The following is a 12,589-nucleotide window of genomic DNA, read 5'->3' on the forward strand; positions in this document are numbered from 1 at the left end:
AAGACATCCAGACTACTAAGAGGACAGACAAGACAATTCAGCAGTTGGGTCATCATCTGTCACAGGTGAAGATATGAAAAGTGGAACAGATAAACAGAAGTTCTGACTCCAAATTTCACTGCCAATTCATTCATACTCCTTGGTATGTATTTGTAAATTTGTGGTTTAAAAACAAAATTGTTTTATTAGTATATTTTCTTCATAACTGTATTCATATTCTGTATTCTTCATAACATAGTAGCAAGAATCCACTACTACATCAGATCTTTTGATTTCGGTGGCATTTTAATCTTTTCATAATGATTTCAGGTTCATGCAAATATTTAGGACAAGTCATTACAATGAGATACAAGATGTCTGATAATGAAATTTCAGCTACAACAGCAGGATGTAAAGTTTTTAACCATTACAGAGAGAGATATTTAAAAGTAATTTACCAAACTGCCTAAAAAGAAAGATCTACAACCAGTGTGAACTCCCAACAATGACCTATGGTAGTGAAACCTGGAATCAGACTAGAGAAAGTGAAAACACCTAGAGAAACTGAAAATAGTGTGCGCGTGCGCACACACACAAAAACATCGAGAGTCATTTTAGGATAACCTTGTTAGATAAAAATAATAATACGTGGATAAGGAAGCAAACAAAGGTAATGGGTACTGCTTTAGTAATAAAAGTCAACAAATTGTGTTGCATAAAACATAATGTGATGAGAATGTTTGACAACAGATGGACACCAAGAACTGGTTATTGGAAACTAGGTAGACCAGTGGTGAGATGGGACAATGAGATACAAGATGTTATAGACATTTATGATAGAGGGATGCACAAGATCAGCCAAAATGGAAGAAACATGGAGAGGTATTTGTCCAGCAGTAGACTGAAGAAAACTTGATGATATGAATGAATATGCTGCTTTTGCTATACATTCATTCTAGCAATTCTCTTGCTAGAATTACAGCATCAAGAAGAGCGAATTTTCCACTCGTTCCATCTGTTCTCCATTGGTTTCACACTCTTAATTCTGTTTGATTAATTTAAATGAATGAGTTTCAGCACTCTTATAAGTTACTTTTCATACCTCGTTTTTTGCTTTCAGGAACAACATTATCAAATCTCAAACTGTTTATTTTTCTTTATAAGCACATCCACAATTGTGCTTATTTCACTGATTCTCATTCACATTTTCATCTTCATCAGTTTTACTGCCACCTTTGACATCTGTTCTCTCTCTCTTCTTTCTTTACTGCTTTAATATCTCTTTGTAGACAGGTCTCACTCAAACTGTTCAAACCTATGACATCAAGTCTCCAGAATTAGCACATGGATTGCCACTTTAAAACCTTCCGAAGTATACAGATATATCTGATAAACAACAAATCACATGATAACCACAGTAATTAACTGTGGTTATCGTGTAATTTGTTGTCTATAGTCATGCCACAGCTACCTTTAAAGATTAAATATATATGATAGACATCACAACAGATAAATTAGATGAAGTGTCCAGAGCAGACAATTTCATAGGTTTTTTTTTTTTTTTTTTTTTAAACTATTTAACTATTTTATAAAAACATATCTCCTTCATTTTCTTGAGAGCTGGCATTTGAAGCCACCTGGTGGCTTAAAAAAAAAAACCATCTGCTCTGTACAGCAGAGTTCCCAAATTATTAGTGTTAATCTGTTATAAGATAGTCCAAACCTTAACAGAGGAATTATCATAAAAAAATAAAGGATAAATTTCAGGCATAATACCGTTTCTTGTTATAAGGAACTGCTTATCATGTGGCAGATGCGATTTTATTTTGGATTCATCTCCAGTGGCCCACTGCCATGTTGGACAGTGATGAACAAGATGGTCTCCAGCAATAACAAACTGCAAAAAAAAAAAAAAAAAAAAAACTTTATATTTACTTAAATTCTCCTTTAAATAAACACAAAACTTAATTAAATGAAAAATTACAGATATAAAATAGTGCAAGTGATACTGAATCTGATGTGCATAGCACATATATCTCCTGCTATATATTTACATTGTGCTTTGAGCATGCGAGAATTCTTTGCTAAAGGACTGACAAAAAAGACACAACCACACACACACAAAAAAAAAAAAAAAAAAACATCGACAGAAGTAAAATATAGTAATTGCAGCAGACGAATCTTTTGGTAATGATTCAACTGCCAAAAAAACTATTGGTGCTCACTTTATTTTTTTTTGTATGAGAAGCTGCAAACATCTATGATCTCTCTTTCAGTAAGCATTAACAAATTGGCTGATAATCTCTCAATGCAACTTGAGATGTCACTATTCTTAAGAATACTTTGTATGAAATATATGTTCACTTGAAATCACCATCCATATTGAAGTAACAGAGATTTCTTGAATCAGATGAATCTTCTGATTGCTCACATCCCACTGATTCTGGTTACTAATATAGTCAGAAATTGAAACCAAGCCTTATCAATCTAGAAGCATTCCAGAAGGATTTTATTGATATCTTTGACACCAATAAGTAACCACTCCTACAAACCTTTGAAATCACTCAGCAAGTGAATGGTAAACAGATGTCTTATATTATGAATACAAAACAATTGCCATTTAAGCACATTCTTATCTAAAACTTAAATCACACCACAACATTTAATACAGTGGGCATCACTTACTGTGATTAATAGTGGGGGGGGGGGGGGAATGTTATGGTAAGCAAATTTCACATTTGGCAAGCAGTGTTCCTTATGTTGCTGTTATTAAGATAAATAGATGGTATTTACTAAAATAAAGAGCCAACTTCAGCAATGCAAAATTTATAAAAATTAAGTGGATATTAAATCCAGCATTATTTCCAAGCCTAATATAGGAACTATACGAAACTATATTTAAAAAAAAGTTTCATATAAAACTTTTATAGATTCTGTATTTGGCTTTGAAATAATGCTGGATTTAATATCCACTTGATTTTTATAAACATAGTGTTTTAAGAAAGAATATATATTTTTTTATTTTGATTGTTGATATTTGGTCCTTTTCACTAAATACGAGACATTTTCTTTGGATTTTATTGGACCATGATTTTTTATATAAATAAATGTATACAATCGTCAACCAGTTTCGCCAGTTTGGGTCTGTCTAGCTTCTTCAGGACGAAAATGGCTACATTAACATTAAATGCTACAACAGAGGAATGCAGTAACGACCTTAAAGTCAGTTAAAAAAATTGAAAAGGACACGTGACATTAAGAGCATAAAGCGTGCAGAATTAATCTAAATTAATGAATTATGCAAAAAACTATAAAACGTGACCTACTAACAATGATTAATTCTCCGCTCTTAATGTCGCACATCCTTTTCAATTTTTTTTAAACTGATTTTAAGGTCGTTACAGCATTCTTCTGTTGTAGCATTTAATGTTAATGTAACCATTCTCATCCTGAAGAAGCCAGACATACCCACACTGGTGAAACTGGTTGATGATTGTATACGTATATTTATATAAAAAAATCATGGTCCAATAAAATGTCTTGTATAAATATTTTTCAAAAAAGATTCCATCAGAAACTTTCCAACCCCCCCCCCCCCCCAATAAAATGCATGCAAAAATAAACTATAAATTAGACTAATAAAAAATTAACAAAAATGTAAATGAAACTATTTTTTAGAAGCAAAAAAACCATTTATGGCATACTATCCTTTGCATTTTAATTAACAAAACTTGAAAAAGTATAACAAAGAATTAAATTCTTAATTTGACATACAGGACAAAGTTCCACATACTTTTGAATGAGTAACCATTTTAGGTTCATTACCACTGCTTTCTCTTCGTGTATGGGCATACACACACACAAATGATAACTGTGTGAAAAATTCAGCAATTCAAAACTATCTAATTACAAAATCACTTTGCTTTCAATTGTAAAAAATATTCAGATATTTGAAAATTCCAAAACTGGCAACCATGTACATCTATATTGTACTCTATCAGCGTAAACTCTTCACCGAGGATGTCATGCAAGTCACATCACCACAGAATGTTGTCTCATGCATCTTTTTCACCTTGGTGCTACCTCCAAGATAATCTTCATATTCTGCTTAAGATGAGACAAAAAGTTGATTTGTTCTTTTATCTGACTAAGAAAATAAACATAACTAATCATAAATATGCAAAACAGATTTATGATTAGTCAAAATTTGGTGGGCTGAAAAAAAAATGCACTGAGTAAACATTTCTGTTTAACATTTTATGGTGTGACAACTTGGAAGTTTTCCAACTGGTTATACAGGTATACCTTGATTAACGCGATTAATTAATCCCTCGATGTTACCATGTATATGAAAATCGCATTAATCAAATATAAATCAATTACAAAAAAATTACAATTTGTCCATGATCTGTATTAATAATTCATTTTATATGGTACTCTTTTAGGAAAGATAAAAAATGAATGCAAAGTAAATGTTTAATATATGCTTGTTTAACAAGAGTCGAGTCATCATGAGTTGTTTGAACAGTTTTAGTTTTTTTGTTATCAGCATAAATTCTACAATAACAAGCAAAATGACTCTCAGAAAACAAACATTCTTCGATTAACATCTGGATCCTATCCATTACTTGCTGCTTAAGTGATTCTAAACTATGAAATATTCCATACAGTTCATCTATTGTTATCTTCTTTGGAACCTCCTCTTCATATTCTATTTATTCATTGTCTTCATATGTATGTTGTTGTTCAATTTCAAGAAGATTGTTGTCACTGAAATCTTTTGAATTTGAATCCAATAATTCTTTAACATCTTCTGCATCAACACCATCAAAACCAAGGTCTTCACCAATTGCAATGATTTCTTCAACCACTTAAGTTTGAAAACCACTTAAGTCATTAGTGCATTCTGGCAAAAGATTTTTTTTAAACAGCTCTAATGCAGCTAGAAGACACTTGCTACCACGAGTCATGAATGTTTTCAATTGCACATTGAATGTTAAAATTCTTGGAGTGTAATGGAGCTAACTACCAGGCCAACCAGGCCGGGTGGTTAGCGTATCCCCTCTCCAGCCAAAAGGCTGCAGGTTCGAATCCCACCGTGGGCATGGATGTTTGCGATTGTCTGTGAATATATACTAGTGGTGGTGGTGAGAGGTAGATGAAGTTGGTGTAGTTACGGTTCATTGTAGTTGGTGGTGAAGAGAGTTATAGAGAAAGAGCCCTCCCTGGAGGTGTCACATAATAATAATAATAATAAATAGTAATCGCATTTTCTACCGTTGTTGATTCTACTACCTTAGAGAATGTCTTTTTAAGAAAATAGGCTTTGAAAGTTGTAATGACGTCCACGTTTATGGTTGTAGAAATGATGTCATATTTGGTGGAAAAAATAAAACTTTCATATTCTCACACAGTTCGTTAACCGAATTTGGAAGAAAAAATTTATGAAGAACGTAATCAGTAAATGCAGCAGAACAATTGGAGCTTGTAATACACCCACTCTTAATGCTTAACAGGAGGAATGATGTCATCATGCTCGCAACTTACTTTCTCTCGGCCAGGAAACTCTCCTTGAGGCTTGCATGTTTTTGCATGGTAAATTTAAATGCGCGCCTAATTAAAACTGTTGCGTATATAAAGGGATTGTCATAATTAATTTCGCTGTATTAATAAAATCCCGCATTAAGCAAGGAATACCTTCACAATAAATTAAGTATACCAAGAAATTATATTCTTGGTTTAATCCTTTACCGAAGTTTAAGCAAACAAAGTTTGCAGCTGAAGTATTTTCAGGTCATGGCAATTCGTATTAATGACTTTTAATGATGTATTAATGACTTATTAATGAATTAATGGCTAATGACATCACCTCACTTGTCTTGGTATCCCATAATGCAAAGCGCATATCCTTATGGACATGCATAATGCTATACATTATGGGAAGGGCAACTACCCAGACCCACAGGTGTTACCAAGGTTGAAGTAATGTAGAAGTCATATTTTTATATACAAGCAGCCAAAAGGTTGCACCTTATTATTAAAATTCTCTGGATCAGAGATAGTTCTTGGAAGTTTTTCTACTTGGTTATACTATAAATTAAGTATATGAAAAATTATATTCTTGGTTTAATCCGTTATCCAAGTGTAAGCAAACAAAGTTTACGCCTGAAGTATTTTCAGAACATGGCAACTCCTATATAGAGGCTAATGACTTCACAGCACTTGTCTTGGTATTCTATAATGCAAAGCACATATCCTTATGGACATGTATAATACAATGCATTATGGGAAGGGTCAATGCATTACTTCAACCTTGGTATCACCTCTGGATCTGGCTCCCACTGATGAGAACTCAGTCAAGGTCATAACCCTGGGTAGTGACCCTTCCCATAATGCATAACATTATACATGCCCATAACAATATGTACTTTGCATTATGAGATACTAAGACAAGTGATGTGAAGTCATTAGCCTCTATATACGAGTTGCCCTGTCCTGAAAATACTCAGGTGCAAACTTTGTTTGCTTATACCTGGAAAAAGGATAAAACCGAGAATATAATTTCTCATCATCATCATCATCATACGTATCAAGGATTTAGGCCTAGTATGGCCTGTTCCGGCCTTAGAAGTCATCGTTGAATCGTTTAAGAGGACGTCTTGGTTTTCTTTTTCCTAATGGCTTGTACTTTAAGGCTTGTTTTGGTAATCTTTCTGTTTTCATTCTTTGAACGTGTTCCATCCATCTATGTTTATATTTTTTCATTTTTTCAATTACTGGTTCTTGGTTTAATTCTTTTATAATATCTTCATTTCTTTTGTGATCAAATAGGGTATACTTTGCAGTTTTTCTCATAAACTTCATTTCTGTTGTTGCTAATCTTTGTCTTTTTGTTTTATTGTCCAGATTTCACTTCCATACATTAAGACCGGTAGGGCTAATGTATTGTATACTTTTAGCCTGGTTTGTTTTTGAACTAGGTTTGGTTTAAATATAGAGTTAATTACTCCTGTTATTTTTATATATTTTGCCATTTTTATGTTTATATCTTTTTCATTTTCATAAGTGATCATACATCCTAGGTAGTTAAATGAATTCACCTGTTCTAAGATCTTGTTATCTAATACTATTTTAGTTCTTGCTGGATCTTGTCCTTTAAAGGCCATAGTTTTTGATTTTTCCGTTGATATTATCATACCATAATCTTTGGATATCTCATTTAGATTTAAAATAGCTTTCTGTAAGTTATCTTCAGAATTTGTAATTATTATTTGGTCGTCTGCAAAGAGGAGAGTGTTTAAGTTAACTGTAGGTGAAAGTTTAATTCCTTGATGTAAATTTTTACTCCATTTTATTATTATTTCATTTAAGTAGATATTAAAAAGTTGCTGAGAGGGGACATCCCTGTCGGACCCCTTGGTTTATCTCTCTCGTACATGATAGCTCATGATTTAATCTTATTTGTATTTGATTATTTTCATATATACTTGTGACAGCTTTTAGGATATTATTTGGTATTTGTCTTGCTTTTAATATGTAAAAAATAATATGTTTCTTTTAACTTTGTCAAATGCTTTTTCAAAGTCAATAAATGCAATATGTGTTTCTAAATTATATTCTCTTCTTTTCTCTATTATTAATTTTAGGCAGAAGGCTGGGTCTATACATGATCGTCCTTTTCTAAATCCATTCTGTACCTCTAGAATAAAGTTTTCGGAATATTTCATTAGTTTGTTATTTAAGATTCTGCTGTATATTTTGTAACATGAATTTAGTATACTGATACCTCTATAGTTTTTAGGGTCATCTCTATTACCTTTCTTAAAGATAGGAATCACAATTGCTTTTTTCCATTCTATTTGGGGGATACCAGTTGAGTAAATTTTATTTAAAAATAATAAGAGTCTTCCTTTGAATCTTGTTCCTGCGTATTTATATAGTTCTGAACCTAGCTTATCTTCTCCAGGTGATTTCCCGTTTCTTGTTTCTTTCAGGCTGATTTCTAATTCTTCTTCAGTTATTTCCTTTTCATTAATTGTTTGCCAGTTGTCTTTTTTAAAATATTTGTCTGTCCACAATTCTGTGTAGTAATTTAGATATTCTTCTAATTTCAATTCAGTGTTTAATTTTATGTTTTCTTTGGTATCTGCATTCAGGTGTTTCAAAATCTCATATACATTGGGTCTTATTTTATATAAATCATGTTCTAAATTAGAAACAAATTTATTCCATGATTCTCTATGTCTTTTTCTGACTTCTCTTTTAGCTATGGCTCTTATTCTTTTATATTCTATTTCATCTTCTAATCTTTTACTGCTTAACCATTTGTGATAGGCTTCTTTTTTCTTTTTGATTATTTCTTTGATTGTATCATCCCAGATCTTCAGTTTTTTCTTTTATTGAATTTTTTGATCTTTCCTAAGCTTTCATTTGCTGCTGTATTTAGTATCGTTTTTATATTAAGCCATTCTATTTCTATTTCTTCATTTTGTTTTATTTTATCTAGATACTGGTTAATTCTTTGTTCATATAGCCATTGTACATTTGTGTCATTTAATAGTCTAGTTTTATAAACAAATGTTTCAATTTTTCTTTCCGTTCTTGTTACTTGTAGCCATTTAGGTGGTAATCTTAATTTTATTTTAACAAGGAAGTGGTCACTGCTTATTTCATATCCTCTGTGAACTCTAACATCTAGTGAAAATTTTGATGTCTTTTTATTTAATATGAAGTAATCTAATATTGATTTCCATCCTCTTCCTGCCCAAGTATATTTATGTATGTCTTTATGTTTATAGAAGGAATTCATTATTTTTAGGTTATTATAAACTACAAAGTCAATCAATTTTTTACCATTTCTGTTTAGAGTGTGTTCTCCATGTATTCCTATATTATTATTAATTTTCGTGTTTCCAATTCTTGCATTTAAGTCTCCTGCTAAAATTATGTAATCATTTTTATTTATTTTATTATATATGTTTTGTAGCTGATTATAAAAATCAATATTATCCTGTTCTCTTCCTTCTTCTGGGGCATATAAACCAATTATTGTTAAATAGCCTCTATCTATTTTTATTCTAGCTTCTATTATTCTTTCATTCCATAATTTATAATGTTTTAACTGTTTTGAAAGGGAGTTATGAATCCAAATCATGACTCCTGCTTGTGCTCTTTGGTCTCTGTCGACTCCACTGTATATCACATTAAAATTTTCAGTTCTCATAGTTCCTTTTAATTTCTTTTTTGTTTCAGTGATTACTGCTATTTTAAAATTTCTTTCATTTAATAACTGGTCTAATTCTATTTCTTTATATGCTATTCCTCTTACATTCCAGTTTGCTATGTGTATTATATTTTGTCGTTTCCATTTTCGTTTTCCCTTTTCCATTCCAGGGTCGTTTCCCATAGATTCAATCCGATTATCTTTTTCTGTCAGCTTACAAGTATGGTTATGTTCTCCATGTCAGGGGACTAGCCTGACGATGGAATAGTTCAGTGGTAGGGCTGCTACCGTAAGGCTTCTGAACTCGCCTTCTTCCGAATTTAAACCCATAGGAGGAATAGGGTATATTGAAGGGGAAAGGGTAGATTATAGAAGAAATATAGTATGGTTTATAGAGAGGACATAGTTGTAAGGCCAGAAATGAAAAGACCCCATGGCCCTCGAGTACTCTAATAGCACAAGGGTCATAAAGTAAGAAGAGTTGGCTAATAAGGCCTTATAGGAAAGATTAAAGTAAGTGGGTCTTCCTCAAAGTAGAAGAAGGAGAGGATAGATCCAGCTAGGGGTCCATGGGAGTGCCGCTTCCCTTACAATCAAAATGATTGCCCCTTATGGCCTTGTTGGTCCACGAGTCCTTATTCAGTATATTCGGACCACCCCACCATATATATATATATACACACACGCACATGTACACACACACACACATGGTGGGCTCCCCTATCGCCACCCAGGGGATGCGCTCTCTAGGGGTTACAGGGTCCCCTGAGAGTATAATTTCTTGGTAAACTTAATTTATGGTGTGACAATTTGTTGAAACTGATATCACCAATTGGGACATTGAAAGTATTTTCACTGACAAGCATGTACTTGTTGCTAATAGGTAATATCACTTGTTCAACATCAAAGTTCACTTGTGAACTTTGATGTTGAAGAACTGAGTGCCTCAGAAAATCACTGTCATGTGGATTTTACTAATTTTTTCCCAAGTTTCAAAAGAAAAATCATGGAGTTCAAGACAAAGGTAATTATTTGTCCAAGTAGTTTTAAATAATAATTAAACATATGAAAGTATCAAACAAAGTGCTTATCCATAACTGCCACACGGTTTGCATCTTACTAAAAACTTATTCAAAAGCGAATTAAGAAAAAAAGAAGTTGCAACACTGAAAGTACTTGCTCTTTACCTGAAATGACACCAGAATCACTATTAAAATTCAAATATACTTTAAAAAATCAAGTAAATTACAATGTAACTCAATATGCCTAATAAAAGAAATATTGTACACACAAACTTCCTAGATCCTAGTTTGGCAAATTGCCAAGAATAGTCAATTCATGCTGAAGGAGAGAAAGAAATAAAAAATGTATGAATTGGTCACCAACACTTGAAATCATGTGCTTTCTTGTCCATAACTTATTATAACGTCCATAACGTAGCTTGATTTTTGTCGTTGCTTTTTTACATTAATTTTTTAATTATTAATTTGTATGATGGATGCAGTACAGTCAACAAGTTCTGATGTTAAACCTTTCAGTAGCTCTTGCAAAAGAATATTGCAGTGGGCAGAAGAAAAACTGATTCTAAACCTTTCTAATATTGCAATAATGTGCTGACATTATGTGAAAAAGAATCGTTAGAAGCAAGTCTCCCTGTTCCACTTTCTCATGTCATAAAACATGCAAGTGAAACTGTGGGTGTATCGGAGTCTACTGTTAAAAGCATTCGTAGGGAATCAAAACGTGAAGGTAAGCCAAAATTTAAATCTCCTAAAAAGCACCAGAGAAAGAAAACCATCAAAAGAGTAGCTTTGAATGATTTTGATGTAGACGTTATAAGAACTATTCACGAATTTTATGTGGTCAAGAAAAAAGTGCAACTGTTCCGAAATTGATTCCTCTGCTGAAAGAAAAAATTAATTTTTCCTTGGAAAAGAGAAACATTAAGGAAAATACTTCATTAAATCGAATTTTATTTCAAAAAGTCCCAGAATAAAAGGAAACTTATCATGGAGTGAAGTGACACTGTTATATCTAAAACGCAGTATTTGAGAGCAATACAAAGTTTCAGGGAGGAGAAAAGACCGATTGTGTATATAAATGAAATTTGGATTGACAGTAATTTAACTTATGGAAAATGTTAGCAATCTAAAGAAGAATGTGGAGTGTTACAAACTGGAAATGCCTTGAGGCGCATAATAATTTTATGTGCGCGTGGAGAAATGGGTTTTTTACCGAATTCAAACTTACTATACAAAGCCAATTCAACTACTAAAGATTACCATTGGCAAATGAATTCTACGACCTTCGAAAAGTGGGCAGAAGAAATATCGATTCCAAACCTTCCTAAAAATGCTGTTATTATAATTGATAATGCTCCATATCACTCCATTCAATTAAACAAAGAAACTCTGGTCAAAAGAAACTCTCCCAAAACTAAACTATTTAAATTCGACACGATGCTCAAAGATCATGGATTCCTAGCTTTGAGACTATCACCATATCATTGTGATATTAATGCTATTGAATATGTTTGGGTAGAAGTGAAAAATTTCATTCATTATCGTAATGAAACTGGGGATATTGATATGTCGAAACTTTTTAAGATTTCGGAACAAGTGATTGAAAGTATTATAGTTCAAAACTGGGGAAAATAATGCTCTTATGTTGCCACATTGGAAAATATGTATTGGGACAGAGATGGAATTAATGAAGGATTATGCAAACCTTTGGTGATCAATGTATGAAAGTGATGGTGATTCGGACACAGATTCAAATGACCATGAAGATTAAAAAGATTTGATAATGCTATTTTTTTTTCAAACTTTTTTCCATGGTTTTGTTAAAAAGTCACAACAAGTCATAAGTAATTAATCAGTTAGGTCATTAAAGTGTCTCAGTTCTCTCAACTGTAAGTTTAGAATATCTAAGTTCATTTGAAAACATTTCTGTTTTTCAGTATAATCATTTTTATTTTATACAAAACTTTCTTAAAAATAAATTTTGTTAAATTTTTATTTTATACCTTTAATTTTGTTAATACTATATGTACATTTTTTCCAACTGTTATACAAGCAAAATAGTTACCACTTTAAAAACTACAATGTTCATAAAAGAAAAGCTAAACTTAATAATAAACTCATCCCACAAGATAGACTGATTACCCTATTATTAGAACAGATTCTCCTTATTCAGACAAGTGCAGAAGTGTTGAAGGTCTCACATCTGTGGGCATACAGTACAGTTCTTTAATCCCAAGCTTAAAATATTATGGTTAAACCACCCTGCTTACTGCAGGTTTGAAGTGGCTTGAAAAAGTTCCATGTTTGGTCTTTTGAGAAGGGCTTCCCAGACTATGTAAAAAATAAATAAAAATAGAAACTAAAA

The 12,589-nt window shown here is 32.2% G+C and overlaps 1 protein-coding gene across 1 annotated transcript in view; it reads right to left on the bottom strand.

Moving 5' to 3' along the window:
- The window catches only part of Atg3 (Autophagy-related protein 3), a 178,808-nt gene that overhangs the window by 124,752 nt on the left and 41,467 nt on the right, over positions 1-12,589 (bottom strand). Inside the window, exon 3 of the mRNA XM_090412361.1 lies at positions 1,756-1,876. Coding sequence (XP_090268487.1) covers positions 1,756-1,876 — 121 coding nt within the window. The remainder of the gene's footprint in view (positions 1-1,755; positions 1,877-12,589) is intronic.

The sequence above is a fragment of the Typopeltis vanoorti genome, chromosome 22, assembly GCF_054136105.1.
Source record: "Typopeltis vanoorti isolate ZY-2024b chromosome 22, IOZ_Tvanoo_1.0, whole genome shotgun sequence".
Taxonomy (NCBI): Eukaryota; Metazoa; Arthropoda; class Arachnida; order Uropygi; family Thelyphonidae; genus Typopeltis; species Typopeltis vanoorti.